The sequence below is a fragment of the Anarhichas minor genome, unplaced genomic scaffold (assembly GCF_050575085.1).
Source record: "Anarhichas minor isolate MPS153535 unplaced genomic scaffold, ASM5057508v1 ptg000027l, whole genome shotgun sequence".
Classification (NCBI taxonomy): domain Eukaryota; kingdom Metazoa; phylum Chordata; class Actinopteri; order Perciformes; family Anarhichadidae; genus Anarhichas; species Anarhichas minor.
This window is the reverse complement of record NW_027466473.1, coordinates 13,719,903-13,740,672: the sequence shown is the minus strand read 5'-3', so window position 1 is coordinate 13,740,672 and position 20,770 is coordinate 13,719,903. Positions and strand designations below refer to the sequence as shown.

Genomic DNA, 20,770 nt, shown 5'->3' with positions numbered 1-20,770 from the left:
CATTTGGCTCCTGGTAATGAATCCCCATGTAGAAACATCTTCAATCACACATTTGACCTCCCTTTGATTAGACTTTCCAAACATCCTCTGTCAAGATTGTTGTTATTGAATATGCGTCACACATCTTAGCCTACAAAACATTAGATTACTTTCATTCAAAAACTGGATCCCATGACGATCTTTAAAGAAACAGGCTATTGAAGTGTTTGAGAAATACACTTTGTATTATACAAAGGGGCCTTTAGTTATGTTTGGAGTCATTCTGACCTGAGGCAAGAGATGGAAAGGGCTTCAGTGGAAGTGCATTAAAGGATATTTTCTGTCCCGGACACTATCATTTTCCATCCAGCTCAGAAGAACCCCAATCGTGTCTCTTTGAACAGACTTTAATGACTAACTGAATATTGAAAGAAAAGTCATAAAGCATCAAGGAGAATATAATAAAATACAATGCCAAACAGTGAATGGAGGTCAGCCACAAAACAAAGCCATTCATACCAACCTGTAGACATCGGGTTATATGGCCACTGTCTTTTATCTGTGACCTGAGAAGAACCCTGGAAATGTTAAATGTAACTTAAAGGGAATCATCTCGTTTCAGTGTCTGATTAATTATCAATTGATCATATCGAGTCGGTTACCACAGTTACACTAAAACGGTGAAAGCGAGAGGGATTGGGGTCATCAAGAACTCAAAGTTTAAGAGAAAGGGAAACCCGCCCTACCAATTGATTGTTAGCCGATCACGGTCTATTAAAAAACGCCACAGTTGGTGCTTTAACTTGTATTCGTTAAAGATGTGAATTCTTAACGTTCATCTTTCATACGAGCCTCGCCTCCCTTGGCTTTCTACAGTTATGCTCATTTCGTCACTGCTGATGCTCCATGCGCTCCACTGTTTTGGAGTAGGAGGAGGAGGAGGTGGAGAAGGAGGGGGGGCGCGCCGTGTGCGTCAGTAACTCAAACATGTTCCAATAGCGGGCTATATTATCTGCTGCTATTTGCAGTTTCCTGTAACCAGGCGGCAGGCTCAGCTTGAGCAGAAACCTACAACGCGTTTCTTATTGCTCGTCTGTGATGGAAACGATCTCAAAAGGAATGGCATCTGCAAGGCTGCTGACAGAAAACAGGTAGGCTGAAGTTGTCTGTATAGTTTGAGTATGCTGTATGTGGAGTTTTACACAGGTTGTTAATTATTCGTTGGACCACAAGCCAGTTTTTTTGTTGTTGTTGCACGATTCACCGCCAACATAATTCTAGCACCATGGACAGCAACTTGATGACATGTTTAGGGCTGTATGAAGGGACAAGTTTACATAAGCTATGATTTGTGAATTAATAGACGAACCTACTTTTCTTTGCTCCACATGATGACTGTACTTAAAGGGACAGTTCCTCCCAAAATCAAAAAATATAATTGTTTGTACCCGAAGTGTTATTTATTTATCTTGTTGTGAGTTGCCTAGTTTTAGAGATATCGGCTGTAGAGATGTCTGCCCTTTCTCGAATATAATGGAACAACACGGCACTCGGCTTTTGGTGCTTAAAGTGCCAAAAAAATATATATACATTTGAAAAACTCCACAGCAATGTCTATTTCCAGAAATCATGACGTGGTTTATCAAAATGATCCACAGACCTTGATGTGAGGTGTTTCTTGTAGGAGCTATTTTCTTTCAACCAAATTTCTTACATGGAACCGTTTAAAATACATGTGCGTAAGTCTGTACAAAAAAATCTTGGTGTATTGTCTGTTTAACAAACATTTACACTTGTCTACATATACTGAGCTCAATTACTGCCAATCCCTATCATTTTCTTCAGGAATCCAACCTTTACCCTATAGGCACTACAAGCACCATGCCAAAGACAGCACATTCATCTGAACGTCAGCTCTAAGAGGACAGAGGATGACAGGAGGTGCAAGGAGGAACACAGGGATGGGAAATAGATTAGGGTTATATGTGAGGCTGGTAGCAGTGAGTGTGTTACTGGGAGCTGATCTGAGCTGGCTGGGCCTGAAAGAGCAGGGTGGGGTCAATGCTCAGAACACCGAGAGAAGGGTTTTGACACACATCCCTGGTGACATCATCATAGGAGCTCTGTTCTCCGTCCACCACCAACCACCTGCAGACAAGGTACATGCTCTGTGTGTTTCTGTGTATGTGCTCATCGTCTCCACCTGTGTATATGGGATAAATGTTAGTGATCTCAGTTGTGTAAAACTTTGTTCAGGTCCATGAGCGAAAGTGTGGTGCGGTGCGTGAGCAGTATGGGATCCAGAGAGTGGAGGCCATGCTGCACACTCTGGATCGAATCAACGCAGACCCCGCTATTCTCCCGAATATCACCCTGGGCTGCGAGATCAGGTCAGAAACCATACACAAACATTCTGATGTTGTTGTTGTTGTTGTTGTTGTTGTTAAGGACCGATACTGTTGAATTATGAGAGGACCATGTGTTGACACAATGAAGAATTGTGATACATTTGTCTGAGAGAGAGGCCATCACGCAAGGAGTGGGATAATACACAGAGGTTTGGCATACAACTCTGACAAAAAGTCAACAGGTTGGAGATATTGCCTTAAATTCAAAGGACAGGTGACGATTATTTCAAATTAAAGGTACTACACCACTCAAATGTCATATGAATGTTGAAGGAGTTAGTTGCCTCAATCATTCCTCTTCCCCATAAGGGCAGTGAAGTGAACCCTTCCAAGCGCAACTACACCGTAACAAATGAGGGACTGAATCCACAGCACAACAATCATTTTAAAGTTCAGCTGAAACCAATAAGAGGCTGATTGATGGTTGATTTGATGTTGACTTACATGTGACTAGCAGGAAGTATCTCACCACTGCATCTCAGCAAGGAAACAAAAAAAGACAAATTTGTACTAAAACAGATTTGGAGGATTGATTTGACTGACTCAGACTGCTGAAAGCTCATATTAGCTTTGGCTGAACTTTGGATTACAGATTTCTCACTGCTCTAAAAATTGTTGGTTTTTTTTGCATGAGGTGCAGACTATGTTCTTAAAAAGCATCCAACTGGCTTCTCCAAGCGATATTCGTATTCCCATTCTGCTTGCCTAAACAACATTGAACTCCATCTGTCTATACCAGGGACTCATGCTGGCACTCTGCAGTGGCGCTGGAGCAGAGCATTGAGTTCATCCGGGACACACTCGTGTTCAACGAAGAGGAGGAGAGCCAGGGCAGGTGTACTGCCGAGGCAGGGAGCATGTTGCTGCAGTCGAAGAAGCCCATTGTGGGACTGATTGGACCAGGATCCAGCTCTGTGGCCATCCAGGTGCAAAATCTCCTCCAGCTCTTCAACATCCCACAGATCGCTTACTCAGCCACCAGCATGGATCTCAGTGACAAGGTAAGATCAATTAACAAAAACAATGACATCAAAGTTTGAGAAAACGTCAAACCTTCACATTGAATTACAAGCAAACATATCAAACGTTGATATTTGTATTCTTTCTCGGCAGTTACTGGTTTGAGGTTTGATGGAAATCATCTTGAAGAGACTTTAAGTCTGCTTTTTACATTTTTAAGTTCAGTGTAGACTTTACAAAGTAACCTGACTTGCAACCATGTTGTATGAGGACGATAATGTAGCCATGACAACAACAAAAGCAGATATTTCCTCGCCTATCTCAAGGACGATTTTCACATCGCAATAGAAGGAAAGCTGGTGATTGAAGGCCAGATAGAATATATTAAAGAATGTACAATTAGACAGGATGTGTATACCAGATTTGTATGCAGTATCCTGCTAAAACATCGCTGCTGTCCTTTGCTCTAAACACCGTCTGGAAGTCGATGGACGATAAAATGGAATGGGGTTTGTGATCGGGTTTATTATGGATGCATGTGTAGACATGCTGTCAAGAATACTGCCAGACTTGTGAACATGTAAACTCCTTCCAACAGAGCCTGTTTAAGTATTTCATGAGGGTGGTGCCGTCAGATATGCAACAGGCCAAAGCCATGGTGGACATTGTCAAGAAATACAACTGGAGCTTCGTGTCCGCAATACACACAGAGGGTGAGACTGTGCATGCATGTGTGTTACCTCCTTGCATTTGGCATTTCTATCATTCTCCTTTCATCTCCCTATCTCATCATTATTTACACACGTATTAAACAACATTTATGATGTTTACGCTCATGAGCTGTGAGCTGCCTGTTTATCAGTTGCATCTGTTCAATTATTTGTAGTTTTATACAATGTGAAGCTTATAATAATCTCTATTGGGCCAGAAATGGAAAAACAATGTATGTGCAAGGCAGTGCCACGCATACCATGCTACTCTGTACAGTGGAAGCCATTATATCTATGGGATGAATAAGAAATCCATGTGAAATTAGCTGTGATTATTTATTTTATGTAATCCTGTTCATCATTGGCAAAGCTTCCCAGGGAACATCTGCCGAGGGCTTTGAACTCTCTGGTTATCATGGTGCTCTGTCCACTGATTTCAGTAAGGCTTAAGCCACTGATCACATTCTCACAACAGTTACTTATTATCAGATTTGCATTTTATTACATTGTTCTGTCCTATCTATATGTTACTTTTTGATTCAGTGAAAAATATAGATGATTTAAGAGAGAAAAAACCATATGAAAAGAGGCGGATAAAGTTGCATCTCTATTGTTGTCCTCACGGTGTGATGGATGATCACACCGTCATTTTCTTTTTTTTTGTCACCACAAGTGAATATGATAATTTGTAGGGCAGATAAAGGCTGATCACCACTTCTCACCCCAAAGCAACCCCACCCCCTGCTGTAGACGTCTAGGCAATATCAACACACAGGGTTATCACAAATTCAAAAGATCCAGCCCTTGAATCACTAATCCCACCTATTCAGAAACAAAATGCATCGTATTGCCATCATTCTCAATATCAAACACCAAAATATTTCATACGCTCTTAATTCGCTCAATTTTTTGCTTCTTTTTGAATCTATTGATGTCTCAAGGCCATATGTTTATGAAATAAATCCCACTTGATAGGAATGAGTGCTAAATCCTGACTGGATCATTCCGGTTTATTCCATATAGACACCAAACTGTTGCAGAGAAGGATTTTAAAAAAAAAGTCTTTTGCATGCCAAATATTCTCTTTCAGGATAAAACCTCACGTCATAAGTAGCTCTCATTGTAAGAAAAGCCTTAGTTCTAATGTTTATGATGCAGACTATCTTGCTAGAATCCCCAGTGGTTATGGTTGTGGCTATCAAACACTGTACTGCTCATCTTATTTTGTATTACATTTTGCCTATACCTGTAGACAACAGACCTGTAGACAAAAAGATGTTACCACTCAAGGAGGCATGCCACATATGGGAGTAAAACGCATTCGTAGTATTAATGAGAAGGATGCCTCAAACAGTGTCATGCCCAGAGTGATAGTACACTTGCTTAGCAACAGAAAGTAGATGACCTCATTTCCAGCAAAAACAGGAGAATGTAACCCCTGACAGCTGCCATAATGGGGACAAATTTACTCGATTCCCAAGTGTTGTGCTGGCATTACACCAGTGTATGTGAGCGTGTACCCTGTGTTTGCGTGCGTCTGTGTGTGTCTCACAAAATCGCAAGAGAGCATTTGTGCCAGAGTGAAAGAGAGGGGAACACAAAAACAAAAACAAACAAGATAAGTATAGTATAATATAGTATAGAAGTAGATGATTTTTTGATAATGCAAAAAAAAAAAAAAGCAACTGCCATCATCTGGTTTGATTGCTTTAATTGGGTAACAAATCCCAGATTTTGTGTGTGCAGTGAATTACTTTCATGTATTCCCTTCCATAGGTAATTATGGTGAGAGTGGTATGGAAGCATTTAAAGACATGGCAGCAAAGGAGGGGATCTGCATTGCCCACTCTGATAAGATATACAGCAACGCTGGGGAACAGAGCTTTGATAAGCTACTGCAGAAGCTACGAGCCCACTTACCCAAAGCCAGGGTTGTGGCCTGTTTTTGCGAGGGCATGACGGTCCGAGGCATATTGATGGCCATGAGACGACAGCGTCTGGTGGGAGAGTTTCTGCTGGTTGGAAGGTGAGTGGAGAATTGTAGTATGTAGAATTTATGACGTGTTTTTGCTTCAATTGGAGGCTAAAAGAAATGACTCCAGACTCTTTTCATGTCCAGCATCATCAGACAAGATGTGTTTGTTTCCACTGGGGCCATCTTTGTCCTCTCATCGTCATTCTTCGTATCATCTTCATCGCATCCATCAACTTCATGGTGGTCTGGGATGGTCAAGGTATTTTTAACGAACTTCTTTTGTGATTACATGACACTGTGACACAGACTTGGATCACACTAGTAATATGCAAATGTATGCTTATCTAAATTTGATTCGGTACTTCATACTACCTTTTTTATTCGGTCCGTATCGATGCACTTGTTGCTATCATTAAGGAAGGCTAACCAAGCCTGCTTTGTTTATATTTACCGTTCCAAATAATAATTCTAAGTAAGACCATCCTTTAGCTCTATAATCCCTATAGAGAAATGCAGTAAAATAATCATAAATCAATATTAATTAGTATAATATTGTTATGTTCATTGTCACAAAAGGACAACAGAAAAGAGCTAGAGCTGGGAGTCAAATAAAGTCAGCATATCAGGGATTTCTTATTAAAAGAGGCCACCTAAATAGACAAAAACGAATAGATGAGGCAGTGATGGTTTTCCAATTTTCTTTTAGGGATATATTACAACTTCAAATGGTTCATTCATAGGTTAATTTTGGCAGAACACATGTTGAAGACTGGGCATGCGATGCAGGAGAGACAACGTGCAATTAAAAACACAAGGGGAAGAAAGATGCGCATGAAAGAAGGGGTTGATTTAGTAGGAGGTTTCACTCTCTCCGAGAATAACGTGTTTTATTTTAAGGGTTAGCTCTCTAGCTCAGTCTTGTCCCTCGTGTTCTAAAAATGCGTTCCCTCATTAGGAGCCACATATGTAGGCTGTCGCTCAAATCTGACAGCAGGAAACATAAAATAACCTTGAACTACATATTGCAAAACATCCTGCTCTCTCATCCATATTACCACACAGAGCTTCCAGACAGGTGTCATCTGTTCTTTATTAAAGATCATAGTTAACTTGTTAAGATTTTTCTCCTTGCTGTTCTGTTTTGTTGGTGATTAGATACGAGATGTACTGTTAAGGTGGCAAATTTGTGTCACTTTTGATAAGATCTTATATGAGCATGCACTATGTGTGTGTCCTATTCTGTCCTTCAGCATCATGTTTCTGACCTCACTTTGTTGCCTCCACTACCATTCTTGTTATTAGTGTTGCCCTCACAAACTATCCTTTTGATGTTAGCCTGGAGGATTTGTCACCAGGTCTTTGTGCGTGTGTGTGCAGTGCATTCAAACATCCATTTATAGAAAGAGAGAGACTGAAGGAGCAGGTAATTATTTTCTTTTTTTTGCTGTTTTGTAGCCAGCACTGCTTAAGCCAATTTTGAACCGTTGTATCCAAGCCACTGTCTGTCTTCAGATTGTTTGGACAGAAAGCAATGGTGAAATCTGCCCAACTCTAGGGTATATTGCCTTTCAATTTGACACAAATTTATGTCGCACTCAAGATGAATTTTAGTAACTTTGATGATCCCTTAACTTTTCATCAAGCCCTACCATTAGGTCAAAAATTCAATCTGGTCCAATAGGTTTTTTTGATACACTGTATGTTAAGAGGTGTAAATCGCGAAGCACTTTGCTGATTTAAATCCTGTACAGTTGAGTTCAGTTCAAAGGTTTGTAGTTACTGACGCTGGTATTTTGTAAACTAAGCAAAGCTGTCTACTGCCAACAGCTACCGATTTCTCTTCAACGATGATGATGATGATGATTCAGTGTAATCAATTCAGTTTCAATATTTGATGTTTGAGATTTGTTTGTACGTATTACTGGACACCTTTAACTTCATTTCACATACCTGCAAAGCTAATTACATTCCCATCACCCTCAGCTGTATTTTGTGTCCGCTAGTTAGCAAATGTTTGCATGCTGCTAACTAAGATGGTGGGCATGGTACGCATTACCTGCTAAGCATCAGCATGTTAGCATTGTCATTGTCAGCATGTAGCTCACCACTCAGCCTAAAGTACGGCCTCAAAGATCCGTTAGCATGACTGTACACTCTTCATCTTGTTATACATTTGGTGCGACTCCCAAGTTTATTGCCACAAAATCATCTTGTACTAAAAATAAATTCACACACTTTCGAACATTTCATATCAAAGTAGAAACTGTTTTAATCAAAGAAACATTTTTAATTAGAGTTTAATCCATGTGTCACATATTGGGTTTGTCTTGCTAAAATGTTTCAAATCTTTTTAAATTGATCAATTGGGCATTTTCTATCAATTTGAGGAAGCAGGGGGAACTTTATTATGCTTTACTCTTATCTCATAACCTATCCACATATCAGCTGATTCATTTCCAAATAATCTCCATTGATCCTGATTCCATTGATCCTTGTCAATGACGCAGTTTTAGGGCAGGAACAATGAAAAAGTTGTAATATTTTGAGAAGAAAGTCTTATAAGTATTGGTTGCTTCGAGTCATATGTGCTTCTTTTAGCATGTTCTAACAGTCCATAGGCTACTGTAACCTACAGTTATTTTGACTTGTAAAAAGTTTTGACTACCGTTATGACGTTAAACGATACTATGACTATGTTTTTCATGACATACTATACTAAAGCTTTTTGATGACATTTTTTTGACGTACTATACTAAAAGATTCACTTCATCTTGTTCAGTTTAATTTTAGAAATGGACCCATTTCCAGCTTCAAGTTCGTACCACTACAATGCAAAGTATCCACTCAGAAAAGATACGGCTGGATAGCTGACCAGTATTATGTTGTATGCGGTGAAAAAATAGCACGTGTGAGTAAGTGTGTGTATGTGTGAGCGCACACTTGTGTGTGTCTTCAAGCTTGTAGGTGGTGTAGCAACACGCTGCATGCACCATATTGCCCTCCAAGGTCGCTGTGTGGGTTTCAGAGCTCTCGTTCAAGAGTGATTCAAACTATCCAGAGTCAAAGCCATCCATGCTTTTCATTTCCATTCCTGTCCAGTTTTATACCATTTCTGTGCTCGCTTCTCTAAGGATGTGTTATGAAATGATCTCCTACCTCACCTAGAGAACCAGGCATCATAAAAAAAAAAACACCCACACTACTGTTGTATAACTCGAGCTTGGGTAGCGCAGTTTCAAAAATGAGTTATTTTGCTTTTCTTGCCAGTTAGAAGGAGATGGGTGCATTTATTTGTGTCAGCGAGGTATGAGTGTTCCCATTTATGCACGTGTGTGGAGGTGTAATCATCTGCCCTCTGTCTTTGTTGATCGTAGACAAGCGTCTAGTGGGAGGAATGATAATAGACGGAGTAGAAACCTATTCAGCTCACTGACAAGACAGCTTTTTTTAGGCCAAGCCCACAGTGTTTTTGAATAAATAACAGATCAGATGCGTTTGCAAACGCTGCAGGCTGATGATGTATGTCTGGTGTAGTTCATTGAGCATCAGGTATTTTTTGTAATTATAGTAAGAAGGTGTTGTACCAAACTGCCTTTAGAATGAAACAAATAATGAATCCTTTACATAACATTTCAAAGTTATAAATCAACAGCATGGCCAAGTCCTGCCAGCACCATCAACCTTTGATCCCTTGATGTTTATTTCAAGTCATCTTTGCACATGAACATACTTTTAAAAAGACACTTCGCAATTCTTCAAACTTGGATGTGTGAGCAAATACTTTTATATTTTTATCACCCAGTGAGTCTTGTGTCGGTACATCTGAGTCATCATAATACATATTTAATTTTACTGTAACTCTCTGCAGAGCATTCATTAGGTTCATTTTGCGACGCACCACCTGTCTCTCTCAATCTGTGTAACACTGGCACAAAATATAACCATAGGCACTAACTAAAGCTTTTTACAGCAGGCTACATTGAAAATGCATCATGGACCTCTTTATTAAGGGGTCCATTTTAGACTACATAACCTGTTGTACCCTAATCCTCTATTTTGTTAAATCCTTGATTTCTGAGATATTTCGGCTCAACTTGTTTAATATGAGCTAATGTTGGGTATTTCTGTAAGATTTGCATCTTGGAATGCTGAGATGGGCTATTTCAAGATGCCAGCCACCCTGCTATTCCTCTGTTGATGAAACCAGTTTCTTACGGTGTAATTGTGAACCAGGTTCAAGGCTAAGTATAGAAGAACCCCAGTACGTAACTATAGTGTTGGTTAGGGTTGGAGCTATTCTTCAGCATCAACGTCATAATCGCAATGCTGCAATGTACTTTAGTATGAGGACAGATGTTACCGAGAGGTCTTCCTTGTAATGGACAATAGAGGCAGAATGTCTGCCTTTAAATTATTTGTGTCAGGTTTACCGGTTCCCAGATAACAGATAATAACAACTTTTCCTGAGTCAAGTCTTGCTGAGGTGATGGTGCTGAATCAACCGTCAAATATTGGTGTGGGTTGCAATACTGAGCAAAAGTTAGCAAGATGCCAAAATGGTACTCAATGCGCTGTATATGTAAATGACTGGTTTCTGTGTAAGAATAAGAAAGATTTTCTATTTTAAAAAAAGTGCGATTGTCTGTTTTATTATTTGCATGTATGCATTTACTATATATCTCAGCATTTGAATTAAAAAATGTAATCAATAGCCTTTGAGAAAAAAATCTTAGATGGAAAGAAAAAAGAAAAAAACCTGGTAAAATATAAAATCTTGTTGACCGATCTTTATTCTAGCTAACAACCTGCTGTACCTTGTCTGTGTCCCTCTTTCTCCCCCTCCTGTCCAGTGATGGCTGGGCAGACAGGTCTGATGTGACAGATGGCTACCAGAGGGAGGCAGCTGGTGGAATCACGATAAAGTTAAAGTCGGCATACGTGACCTGGTTCGACGATTATTACCTGAACCTGAAGCCTGACGCCAACCTGAGAAACCCCTGGTTCCCCGAGTTCTGGCAACATCGCTTCCAGTGCAGGTTGAGGGGGCATCCGCAGGAGAGCAGCATGTACAACCGCACCTGCACCTGTTAGTACAACATCATGTTCCACACACCTCCCTCACTGTATTCACATCCCTAAATGTTTCAACATCAGTTTAGATTACAGTGACTGGGTTTGTTCTTATGAGCAGGTCTCTGTTCTCCACAGGGAGAGAGTCTCTGCGCCATCAGTATGCCCAAGACACCAAGATGGGCTTCGTCATAAATGCCATCTATTCAATGGCTTACGGTCTGCACGCCATGCAGCAATCCCTCTGTCCAGGATATAAGGTACCATAATGAACAATGTGCACATTTATGCTCTCACATTGGGCTTGACAGTATTGACCGTGTTTGCTCCTCCTCTGATGACAGGGTTTGTGTGAGATCATGCGACCCATTGATGGCCGCAAGCTGCTGGAATTCCTGATGAGAACCAACTTTACTGGTGTTTCTGGGGAGGCCATCCACTTTGACCAGAGTGGAGACTCACCTGGCAGGTAAGGACTATGTTGGGGAAGGAAAGAGGGAAAGAAATGTTATATATATATAAAGTGTATACATATATATACACACATATATATTGCTGTTTCATGCTCACAATATATGTGCCTCAGGTATGAAATCATGAACTTCAAGCGCACAGGCGAGGATGAGTACTCTTACATCCATGTGGGAAGCTGGGATCAGGGTGGCCTAAAGATGAACGATGAGGAGATCTGGAGTAACAACAGTGAAATCATCCAGTCAGTCTGCTCTGAGCCCTGCCAGAAGGCACAGATCAAGGTATGCACCACTCCAACACACAGTTTGATATTGTCGAGCAAGATTTTTGCTTTAAAATTGATTTGTTTAATTTCTTAAAATTTCAACACATTTTTATCTACTGTATCTACCTTTTATTTGCATGCATGCAGTAAAGTATGTAGCAACCTCTTCAAGCAATATTCACTATAGAACAGAGAACACACAGTATAATAATGTTACTGAAGAAAAGACCCACACAGCAGCCATAGCCGGCGACCACAGCTTTGCAATCTGCAAAATCAATCCAATCACATCCTCCAACACCCCATCAGGGACTCAGCAAAGCTCTTTGTTCAAGCTTTAATCATGTCCCATCTGGGTTTCTGTAACTCCCTGCAGCTTCTCCAAATCACGGAGAACAATGCAGTCTGTCTCCTCTTAATTATCCCAAAAAGTCTCTAACATTAAACCCTTCCTACACACTCTACACTGACTCCCAGATAATGTGGCAGCTTGTAGGGAATTCAAAACTCCAGACAAATGCTTTGAAGAAGATCTGCTTGTTCACACCTTCAGACCTTACACCACAGCCCACGTTCCTAGCTTTGCAATCTACCAACTGCTTGCCTCTCTCTGACCTGTGCTGAGTTTGACAAAAGATAGCAATCGTTCCCCTAGCTCCTATCACATCGGCAATGCATTTCTCTAAAGAGAAAATACCTCACACATTCTCTCAGAGTTCTGCTCACTAAACTATTCCTTTTTACCCGTCCATGAAGCCTGTCCCAGAATCCTATCACAGAACTACAGTAACATGTAAAATGTTCACACTCAGGAGCAGTATACCAGATCTCCTGACCTCCATGTCTTTAGACTGTGAGAGGAGACGGGAGCACCCAAGGGAACCCCAGGCAAACATGCAAGTTCCACTAAGAGATATGAACCCAGAACTTTCTGCAAGTGAAAGCATGAACCACTGACCCACCATGCCTCCTCTCTCCTCAGCTTATTTTCACACTGAAGGGCTGATAAGACAAAGAGACGGGTTTTTTTTTTATTAATGAGGATACATTTATTCCACACATCTCTCTTTTTTTTCTTCCTTTGATCCCCTGACAGAGAAATCCTCATTTCCCTGCCCTTCGGGCAGTCAGAGTGTAAGATTAGCTACATAAAAATGCCATTGGGGCTTTGAGACCTTTCCGTCCTTCTCATACTGGTGCGTGTGTGCGTGTGTGTGTGCGTGTGTGTGTGTGCGTGTGTGTGTGTATGCGTGTCCAGGTGATCCGTAAAGGAGAGGTGAGCTGCTGTTGGACTTGCACCCCCTGCAAGGAGAACGAGTTTGTGTTTGATGAGTACACTTGTCGAGCCTGTGTCCTTGGCTTCTGGCCCACTGATGACCTCACTGGTAAATACACTTTGTTTGTGTGTCTGTTACTCGCACATACAAGATTTCCAAACAGACCAGAAGAGCCCTGAATTTGGGTCATGCACTCATGGTGCACCCAAGATCCCCTGCCACAAACTGGCAAACATCCTGACACAGAAATCAACACTGCGGGACTAATAAAGGATTATCTTATTTTATCTTATCTTAACACAAATACTTTTGGGATTTGGCTGCAGCCAAAGTTCTTAACTCCAAAGTCAAAAACAATTTGAAACCCTTTCCTCACCCTGTTGTAACAAATTATTGTTTACAAATCCTGCTCCTCTGTAGATTTATAAAACACATGAAGGCAGTTTTCATGTGGCTCCTCCTGAGGAGAACAGCTGTGTGCTTAACCTGTCATCCCTCTGATCTATCCCTTTATGATCCCTCATCTCTCCTTTACAGATCTCTTTAATCTTTCACAACTCTCATGACCACTGCATCATAAACTGAATATTTTACACATAACAACTTAGTTGTTGTTCACAGTAAACAGTGCAGTATGAGTGAATCTCGTTTGCTGCTTTCACTATAAGCTCTGAAGCTCTTACATACAAATACATGAACAAACGTCCTTATACTATCACTCTTTTAGACAAATCAAACTTGTCTGTGTCTTCCTTTCTTGCTACCATGATCTCTCTGTATCCTGCAGGTTGTGAGCCAATCCCTGTGCAGTATGTGCGTTGGGGGGATCCAGAGCCCATTGCTGCAGTGGTCTTCTCCTGCCTGGGCCTCATGGCTACACTTTTTGTTACTTCTGTCTTCGTCAAGTAATTGAATCCTACAGCTTTACTATTCATGTACATACATAGTAAAAATCAATGTGTCAAAATGTATCCAACTTCAACCGCACTAACATGAACCAACGCAGTAATGGGTTAAAAAGTAACACCTTTACTGCTCCAGCTGCCTTTTAACAATTTTGTGAACCTAGATATCATTTGATCCATCTGTAGATTTTGGGACACTCCAGTGGTCAAGTCATCCAGTCGTGAGCTCTGCTACATCATCCTGGCTGGAATATGTCTGGGCTATCTGTGCACCTTCAGCCTTATCGCCAAGCCCCACATAGTCTACTGCTACCTCCAGCGGCTGGGAATCGGCCTGTCCCCTGCCATGAGCTACTCCGCGCTGGTCACCAAGGTACTTTCTTTTTTGTTTTGCTGCCATGAAGTAGAGGAACAAACCCAGTGTACGTAGTACAAGTTAGTATCATGATTCACTTTCTGTCAAACTTTGTGAGTTAAAGCCCAAAGGTACCACCCTTAGCCGATTTTGATTGTTCTATTGAACTCTACAGCGTATCAAACTATTCCATACCGTAAAAAGTTATCTTGACAGCCTCAAATCAAAGATTAAATTAAATGGCTTCAAGATTTAAGATTCATACACTTGAATAGAAGGTTCAGAAGTCAACAGAGGACCAAAAGGAGGAACATGCAGTTAGAGTATACAATATATGTTGGAGGCTTCGGCAAAGGAGAGAGACGTCTATGATGTTGCAAACTGACACATTTGATCGTACAACTTGTCCACTATCGCAATCCAAAGTTTTTTGGTTTTTGTTAGCATTAATAGAAGATAGAATAGACTTATCTAAGGATAGGTGCAGGAGTAACATAGCTGCTTCCAGAGATTGGAAGTTGGACAGTTGTAAGGGAGGTAAGAATTCTATCTGTGTGTGGGCAGAGGTTGATGTTTAAGATCTGGAAACTGAAAAGGGGATTATAGTTATGAATCACAAGCGTTTTCACAGTATCCACAGTAGATGTAAGTCAAGCCTGCATAACCATTTGATCTATTTTTGATCCAGACCAACCGTATAGCGAGGATCTTGGCAGGCAGCAAGAAGAAGATCTGCACCAAGAAACCGCGCTTTATGTCCGCCTGCGCACAATTGGTCATCGCCTTCCTACTCATACTGCTGCAGTTTGGGATTATTGTGGCACTTTTTATCATAGAGCCACCAGAGGTTTGTGTGCGAGTGTGTGTATGTGTGTGTCTTACAGTGTGGGGGATGTTCAATTACATTTACTTATACAGCTACAGTGACCTCTCCCATTCTCTTCTCTAAGGTGATCTATGACTACCCCAGTATCCGTGAGGTGCACTTGATCTGCAATCTGACCACTCTGGGGGTGGTGGCGCCGCTGGGCTACAATGGCCTGCTTATCCTGAGCTGCACCTTCTACGCCTTCAAGGTACCTCAGCACAACAGCAGTTAATAACACACAGGCCTTCCCATTGTACTTTCTCTATCAGGCTCATAATGTTCTTTGTTTGCACTCAGACCTTTTCTCATTTTTCTTCCCCTTGTATCCTGTTGATTCTACTTCAATTTAAACTGCTTTAAAATGTCCTTTCTTCCTTTTCTCCGACAGACTCGAAATGTTCCGGCTAATTTTAACGAGGCCAAGTACATTGCCTTTACCATGTACACCACGTGCATCATCTGGCTGGCCTTTGTTCCTATTTACTTTGGCTCTAACTACAAGATCATAACCATGTGCTTTAGTGTCAGCCTCAGTGCCACAGTGGCTCTCTGTTGCATGTTTGTCCCAAAGGTAAGAAATGGAAACTCAAATTCTCAGAATCACAATGAAAAACTCACACGAAACTCATTGTCAATCTTTCTTTGGCATTTTTAATGCGAATAGTTTTTTTTGATATTCATTTTTGTGTTCAGGTGTACATCATGCTTGCCAAGCCTGAGAAAAATGTCCGGAGTGCTTTTACAACATCCACAGTGGTGCGCATGCATGTAGGTGATGCCAAGAAAACGACCAAGACTGGCAAATCCTCTAGCAGCATGGCCAACTTGTTTCGACGCCGTGGTTCTGTGCAGGACAACAACAGGTATGGGGACCTGAGTGGGTATTAAGCAATGAATACCTTTGCTCAGTATATTGTGTGTTACATATGCTGCATTTTGAAGCTCTTCAATTATGTTTTCTCCTGTATGTCCCCAGTATTTGTATAATGTCACCTTCTTCTTTTTCTGCCATTGATAACTATATAAAATGTGGCAAAAGATTGTTCTCAGAGAGTCAAAATCCTATGAATTATATTATTAGTTTTTGCCTTAGGCACTCCATTAAATTGGATGAGTTATTAAAAATCACACTATAAAAATACTGGCAAAACCATGGTTTGCATTGCAATCACTCAGCATTTTACCTCAACTTTTTTCAGTAATGGTCTAGGGTCCAAACGGATGGTCCAGCAAGAGGGTGCTAAGAGGGAAAAGCTGCAGGTGTGTAGTGACATGGCAGATAAACTATAGTACCCACAATCTAAACTACTAAACTGACACCCCTATATTTAAGGTGTTTCTGTCCATGAGTCCATGTATACAGATTAAAACTCTGCTGAGGCATTTCCATGAAAACAACGATCCCTGTTCCTTCTTAAACTGTCTTTGGGAAATCAGAGCTGAATCCACTACAACAGGCTGGATGTGCCAAGAAAAACTGCTCCCTGAGCTGAGAAAAGGCAACCTCATTTGGGTTAAGTTTTCCCAGAGGTGACACACTGCCTTTAAGGATTTCTCTTTCTAGGGAAGATAAAAACCAAAATGGAGGGAGATGTAAAATTACTCAGACAGCAAAAGATAGAACGGGGGATGGTAGAAATGGTAGAAAGAAGTAGAATATGAAAAAGCTACCCTGGTATGATAGTAATATACAGTACATGTTTACACATAATGTCTTATATGCAGTATCACACGATGAATCTGTCATATTTATAATAATCTTTCATCAAATGTAAACAATTCTCTTTCATGTGTTTTGCAGTTCCAATGGGAAATCGGTGACATGGGCGCAGAATGAGCACAGCTACAGACCAAACATATGGAAGAGGATGTCATTCCATGTCAAGAAAAAGGAGGTAGTCGAGACGAACCAGACAGCCATCATCAAGCCTTTCTCTAAAGGAGGAGATGCACCTGCGGGTACAGGTGTCAAAGAGCAGTTTGAAGAGCAACAGGTGTCTCAGCCCTTCAGCTGCTCCCCCTCTCCATCACCAAGGGGTTTCCAGGGAGGAGAAGATGGAGAGGATGGACAAGCCTTACCCACCTACGAGACTGAGAACCCAGCTGGAGTCAGGAGAAGAGGTGGGGACAACAACCAGGGTGTTGGTATGGTGGACTGTGGGGACATTAGTGTCATAGGCGTTGTTGACATCGGCATAGGGATGATTGGTGGCCAGGCTCAGGGCACCACTATCATGGACCAAATCAGCTGTGTGGTTAATCGTTTTACTGCCAACATCAGCGAGCTGAACACCATGATGCTGCCAGGGGGAGTCCCCGCCAACGCCTCACCTACCACCGCTTTGCCTGCAGCTGCAGATGCCGCCCCCTGCCCACCTCAGTACCTCACATCCAGAAGCAAGCAGGCCGCCTCCACTGTCACCACATATGCCGAGGTCGCGGTCGTCTCCAATCTCTGCGAGAGTCGACCAGCAGGTAAGATTTATGAGCACCTGGCCGGGACTTGCGTGAGTAGCAGGCGAGCCAAGGATATGGAGGAGCTGGTCGCTCTGACGCCTCCCTCCCCGTTTAGAGACTCGTCTCTGAGCTCCAGCGGCAGCTCACCGCCCTCGCTGTCTCCAGCCTCTGAGGCCGAGTATGACCAGCTGCTGCTGAGACACTACTGCCAGAGCTCCTCCTCTCTCTAAACCTGCTCTCGCTACACATTTTTTCTCCTTGTTTTTACTCTATATGGAGTATTTATTTCTAAAGAAAATGCTTCAGACCGGACCAGACTCTTGGATGCCTTTCTATAAGTGGATATTCTGAATATTTAAGCCGTTTTTTAAAATTAAATTTTCAGATTGGGATGAATTCACTCACACATTGGAGAAATACCATTGGCAAGACTGCACATTCTAAATGCTGAAATTAAGCCGAGCAATGTCAGTGCTTCATTGTTTGTCTCCAAGTGAGTAAAAAGCTGAAACACACTTATGGGCATTTTAGATGCTTGACACAGGTCCCTGACTTTTCAAATCCCAAAGAAAATACTGAGATAAGCTGAGAAAACATGTAAAATTGCCTTTTGCATTTTTAGTTCATTATATAATGGTTATCAATCTTAAGTGGGGAAATTTACCAAATATTCATGTTCAGTTTTTCTTTGTATTATGCCAAAATGGCTCATACACTGACTCTCGAAATGGCATTTGAATTGTTTAGGTAAGTGCAGGTATTGTAACACTCAATATAGTTGTATTTAAGTTGTATATTTTGCATCTCAAATAACCATAAACCAATTAGTTTTAATTGCTTACTGTATATAATTGCTGTTGACTAATCTTTAATACTTTGAGACCTGAGTGGATGCAGACTGTATCAGCATGAAGGCATCTGTCCAAAAGAAAATAGCTCAAATAACTTTGTCTGAAATCCAAAGGTCAAGTGTGACACATTTTTCTTGCCCTCTAATTTGTTGTCAATCCTGGAAGACATAAGCGAGCATTTTGTATCCAGATGCTAGAATAGAAAGTGTACAGATGCTGCATTATTGTATGCAAATCAGGAAGCAGGTTCTTCTGAGTGGAGAGTTCTCAACAGCCTTCTCTTTGTACTGAGAATGAAACCATCCTGAGAACAAAAGACACAACACCATCAGGTGTTTTAAAGAGATGATGGACTACTTGGCTGTTTTCTTTAATTCTTTCTTTTAGATGTGATTTATCTGAATGTATGATGTGTCTGAACCGAAATACGTTTACGATTCAACTCCTACCTGCTGAACGACTGCTGTCGTCTGTTGGCTCAAAATTGTTTCCAGTTTGCATGATGTCAAGATTTGGTTATATTTGTAATAAATTACTTTTTGATATTGTTAATGTGAAACCAATAAGATGAATAGCTACAGTAGCAAAACTAATGATACTATCAGTGTGTGTGTATATTGATGTGTTTTTAAGATTAGTTTTAGGAGGAGAAAAGCAAACTGAAAGTGTGCCAGATTTTTCTGACATCTGTTGAGAAACAGCGGTTTCTAGCCTGGCTTTTTACCTACATATGTGCCAACGTCTCCCTGCAGTAAATGGCATTGTGTTTCTATAGATGGGCTCATGTTTCAGGCATTATAAGGAGGATATATTATTTTTTTATAATATTCATGAGATTTTGACTACGTTATTTATTATGCTTGAAAATATTCAATGAATATACTTGTTTTTGTATCTGCATTTTGGCCTCTCTGAGGATGTAGATGAATGACAGTAGGGACTGAAAGGCTAGCAGATGATGATGTTCAAGCGGAGCTAGCGAATGTCCTTCAGTCCCTATTCATTCTGTATGTTTACACAGGCAGGAATGTATTCAGGTTGTTTTTTTTATGTGCACTGTTTTTCTACTGGCTGTTGATGTAAAAATCACCATAGACAATTGCCATATTTGCATGCAGGTTTGTGCCAATTTTGCAGGTGTATACATACGCTTTATGCCAATAATTCACTGATATAATCTACAGAAGACATTTGTTCGTTTTATCTCTTCATTTGCCTTTCAAATAACCAGAATTTACTATTTAAACTTGTGCTGCATTAAAGGTTTCCATCCAAATGCAATGCAGTTTCTTACAATTATTTGTAATTCTCTGTAAATGCTCTTTATTGGAGGAATTATTCATCAGTTATTTAAAAAATCAAAAGTGTAACTTACTGGAAGAGAATGTCTCAAAGTGACTTTTGAATGACACTTACAAATCGAATTTTCTATATTATCGTGTTTTAAGGAGTCACATTTCTTTTTAAGAAACTGGATCATGTGCAGCGGTAGTTATTTATACACCTCCTAAGCCGATTTTACTTATACACCTTCTCTAAATAAGAAGATAATTGTGTCAAATCACGGGGCGATAATTAATAGACCTAACAAGAAATAGGGTTTCTGGGGCACTCTTTATTAAATAACATATTATAATATCTTATGCCGTGCATTGTGGACCAAAATTGTTCAGTGAAATTAACATTCACAAGATGGTGGGCAAAGTGTATAGTTAGAGCGTAATAGCTTTGAAGAGCCCAGGGAGATATCAAGGCCTCAATGGACCAACTCGTTGTTTTTCCTTGAAATCTGACGGTGGTATATGCTGTTACATACTGTAGTCTACCCTCACTGATATAAATGGAATGGAAAAAAATATAGGCACACTCTCAATATGATGTAATAAGTCAACTGCACCACAACTCACAGCCTAAAAACAACCATAACCATGATTTCTCTCACTCCTACAGACTACTTTAGATTCACACAACACAGAATATCGCATGCTATACATTTCTGGCTTGGTTTACATCTGGCTTGAAGGCATGGGGCCCGGGGCCTCTCTGATTAATGTCCTCCTTGCCTGATCCGTGAGTATTGGTCCTCCCTTGGTTTGTTGTGGTGCCATATTCTTTACTTTTTTTAACAATGGATTTAATGGTGCTCCATTAGCTCATGTGACAGCTCATGTGACAGCTCATGTGACAGCTCATGTGACAGATCGATTGCACACAGG

At 40.8% G+C, this 20,770-nt stretch overlaps 1 protein-coding gene across 1 annotated transcript; it reads left to right on the top strand.

Annotated features, from left to right (window-relative positions):
• The first annotated feature begins 1,910 nt into the window (after window positions 1-1,910).
• Window positions 1,911-17,933, top strand: grm5a (glutamate receptor, metabotropic 5a). Its single transcript, XM_076101736.1, has 17 exons — window positions 1,911-2,138; window positions 2,236-2,369; window positions 3,127-3,388; window positions 3,946-4,060; window positions 5,834-6,083; window positions 10,883-11,118; window positions 11,241-11,362; window positions 11,447-11,571; window positions 11,689-11,857; window positions 13,100-13,226; window positions 13,906-14,023; window positions 14,210-14,396; window positions 15,067-15,225; window positions 15,329-15,454; window positions 15,635-15,817; window positions 15,940-16,109; window positions 17,048-17,933. The coding sequence occupies exons 1-17, from the start codon at window positions 1,911-1,913 to the stop codon at window positions 17,931-17,933; spliced, it is 3,597 nt and encodes a 1,198-aa protein (XP_075957851.1).
• Window positions 17,934-20,770: the final 2,837 nt, after the last annotated feature.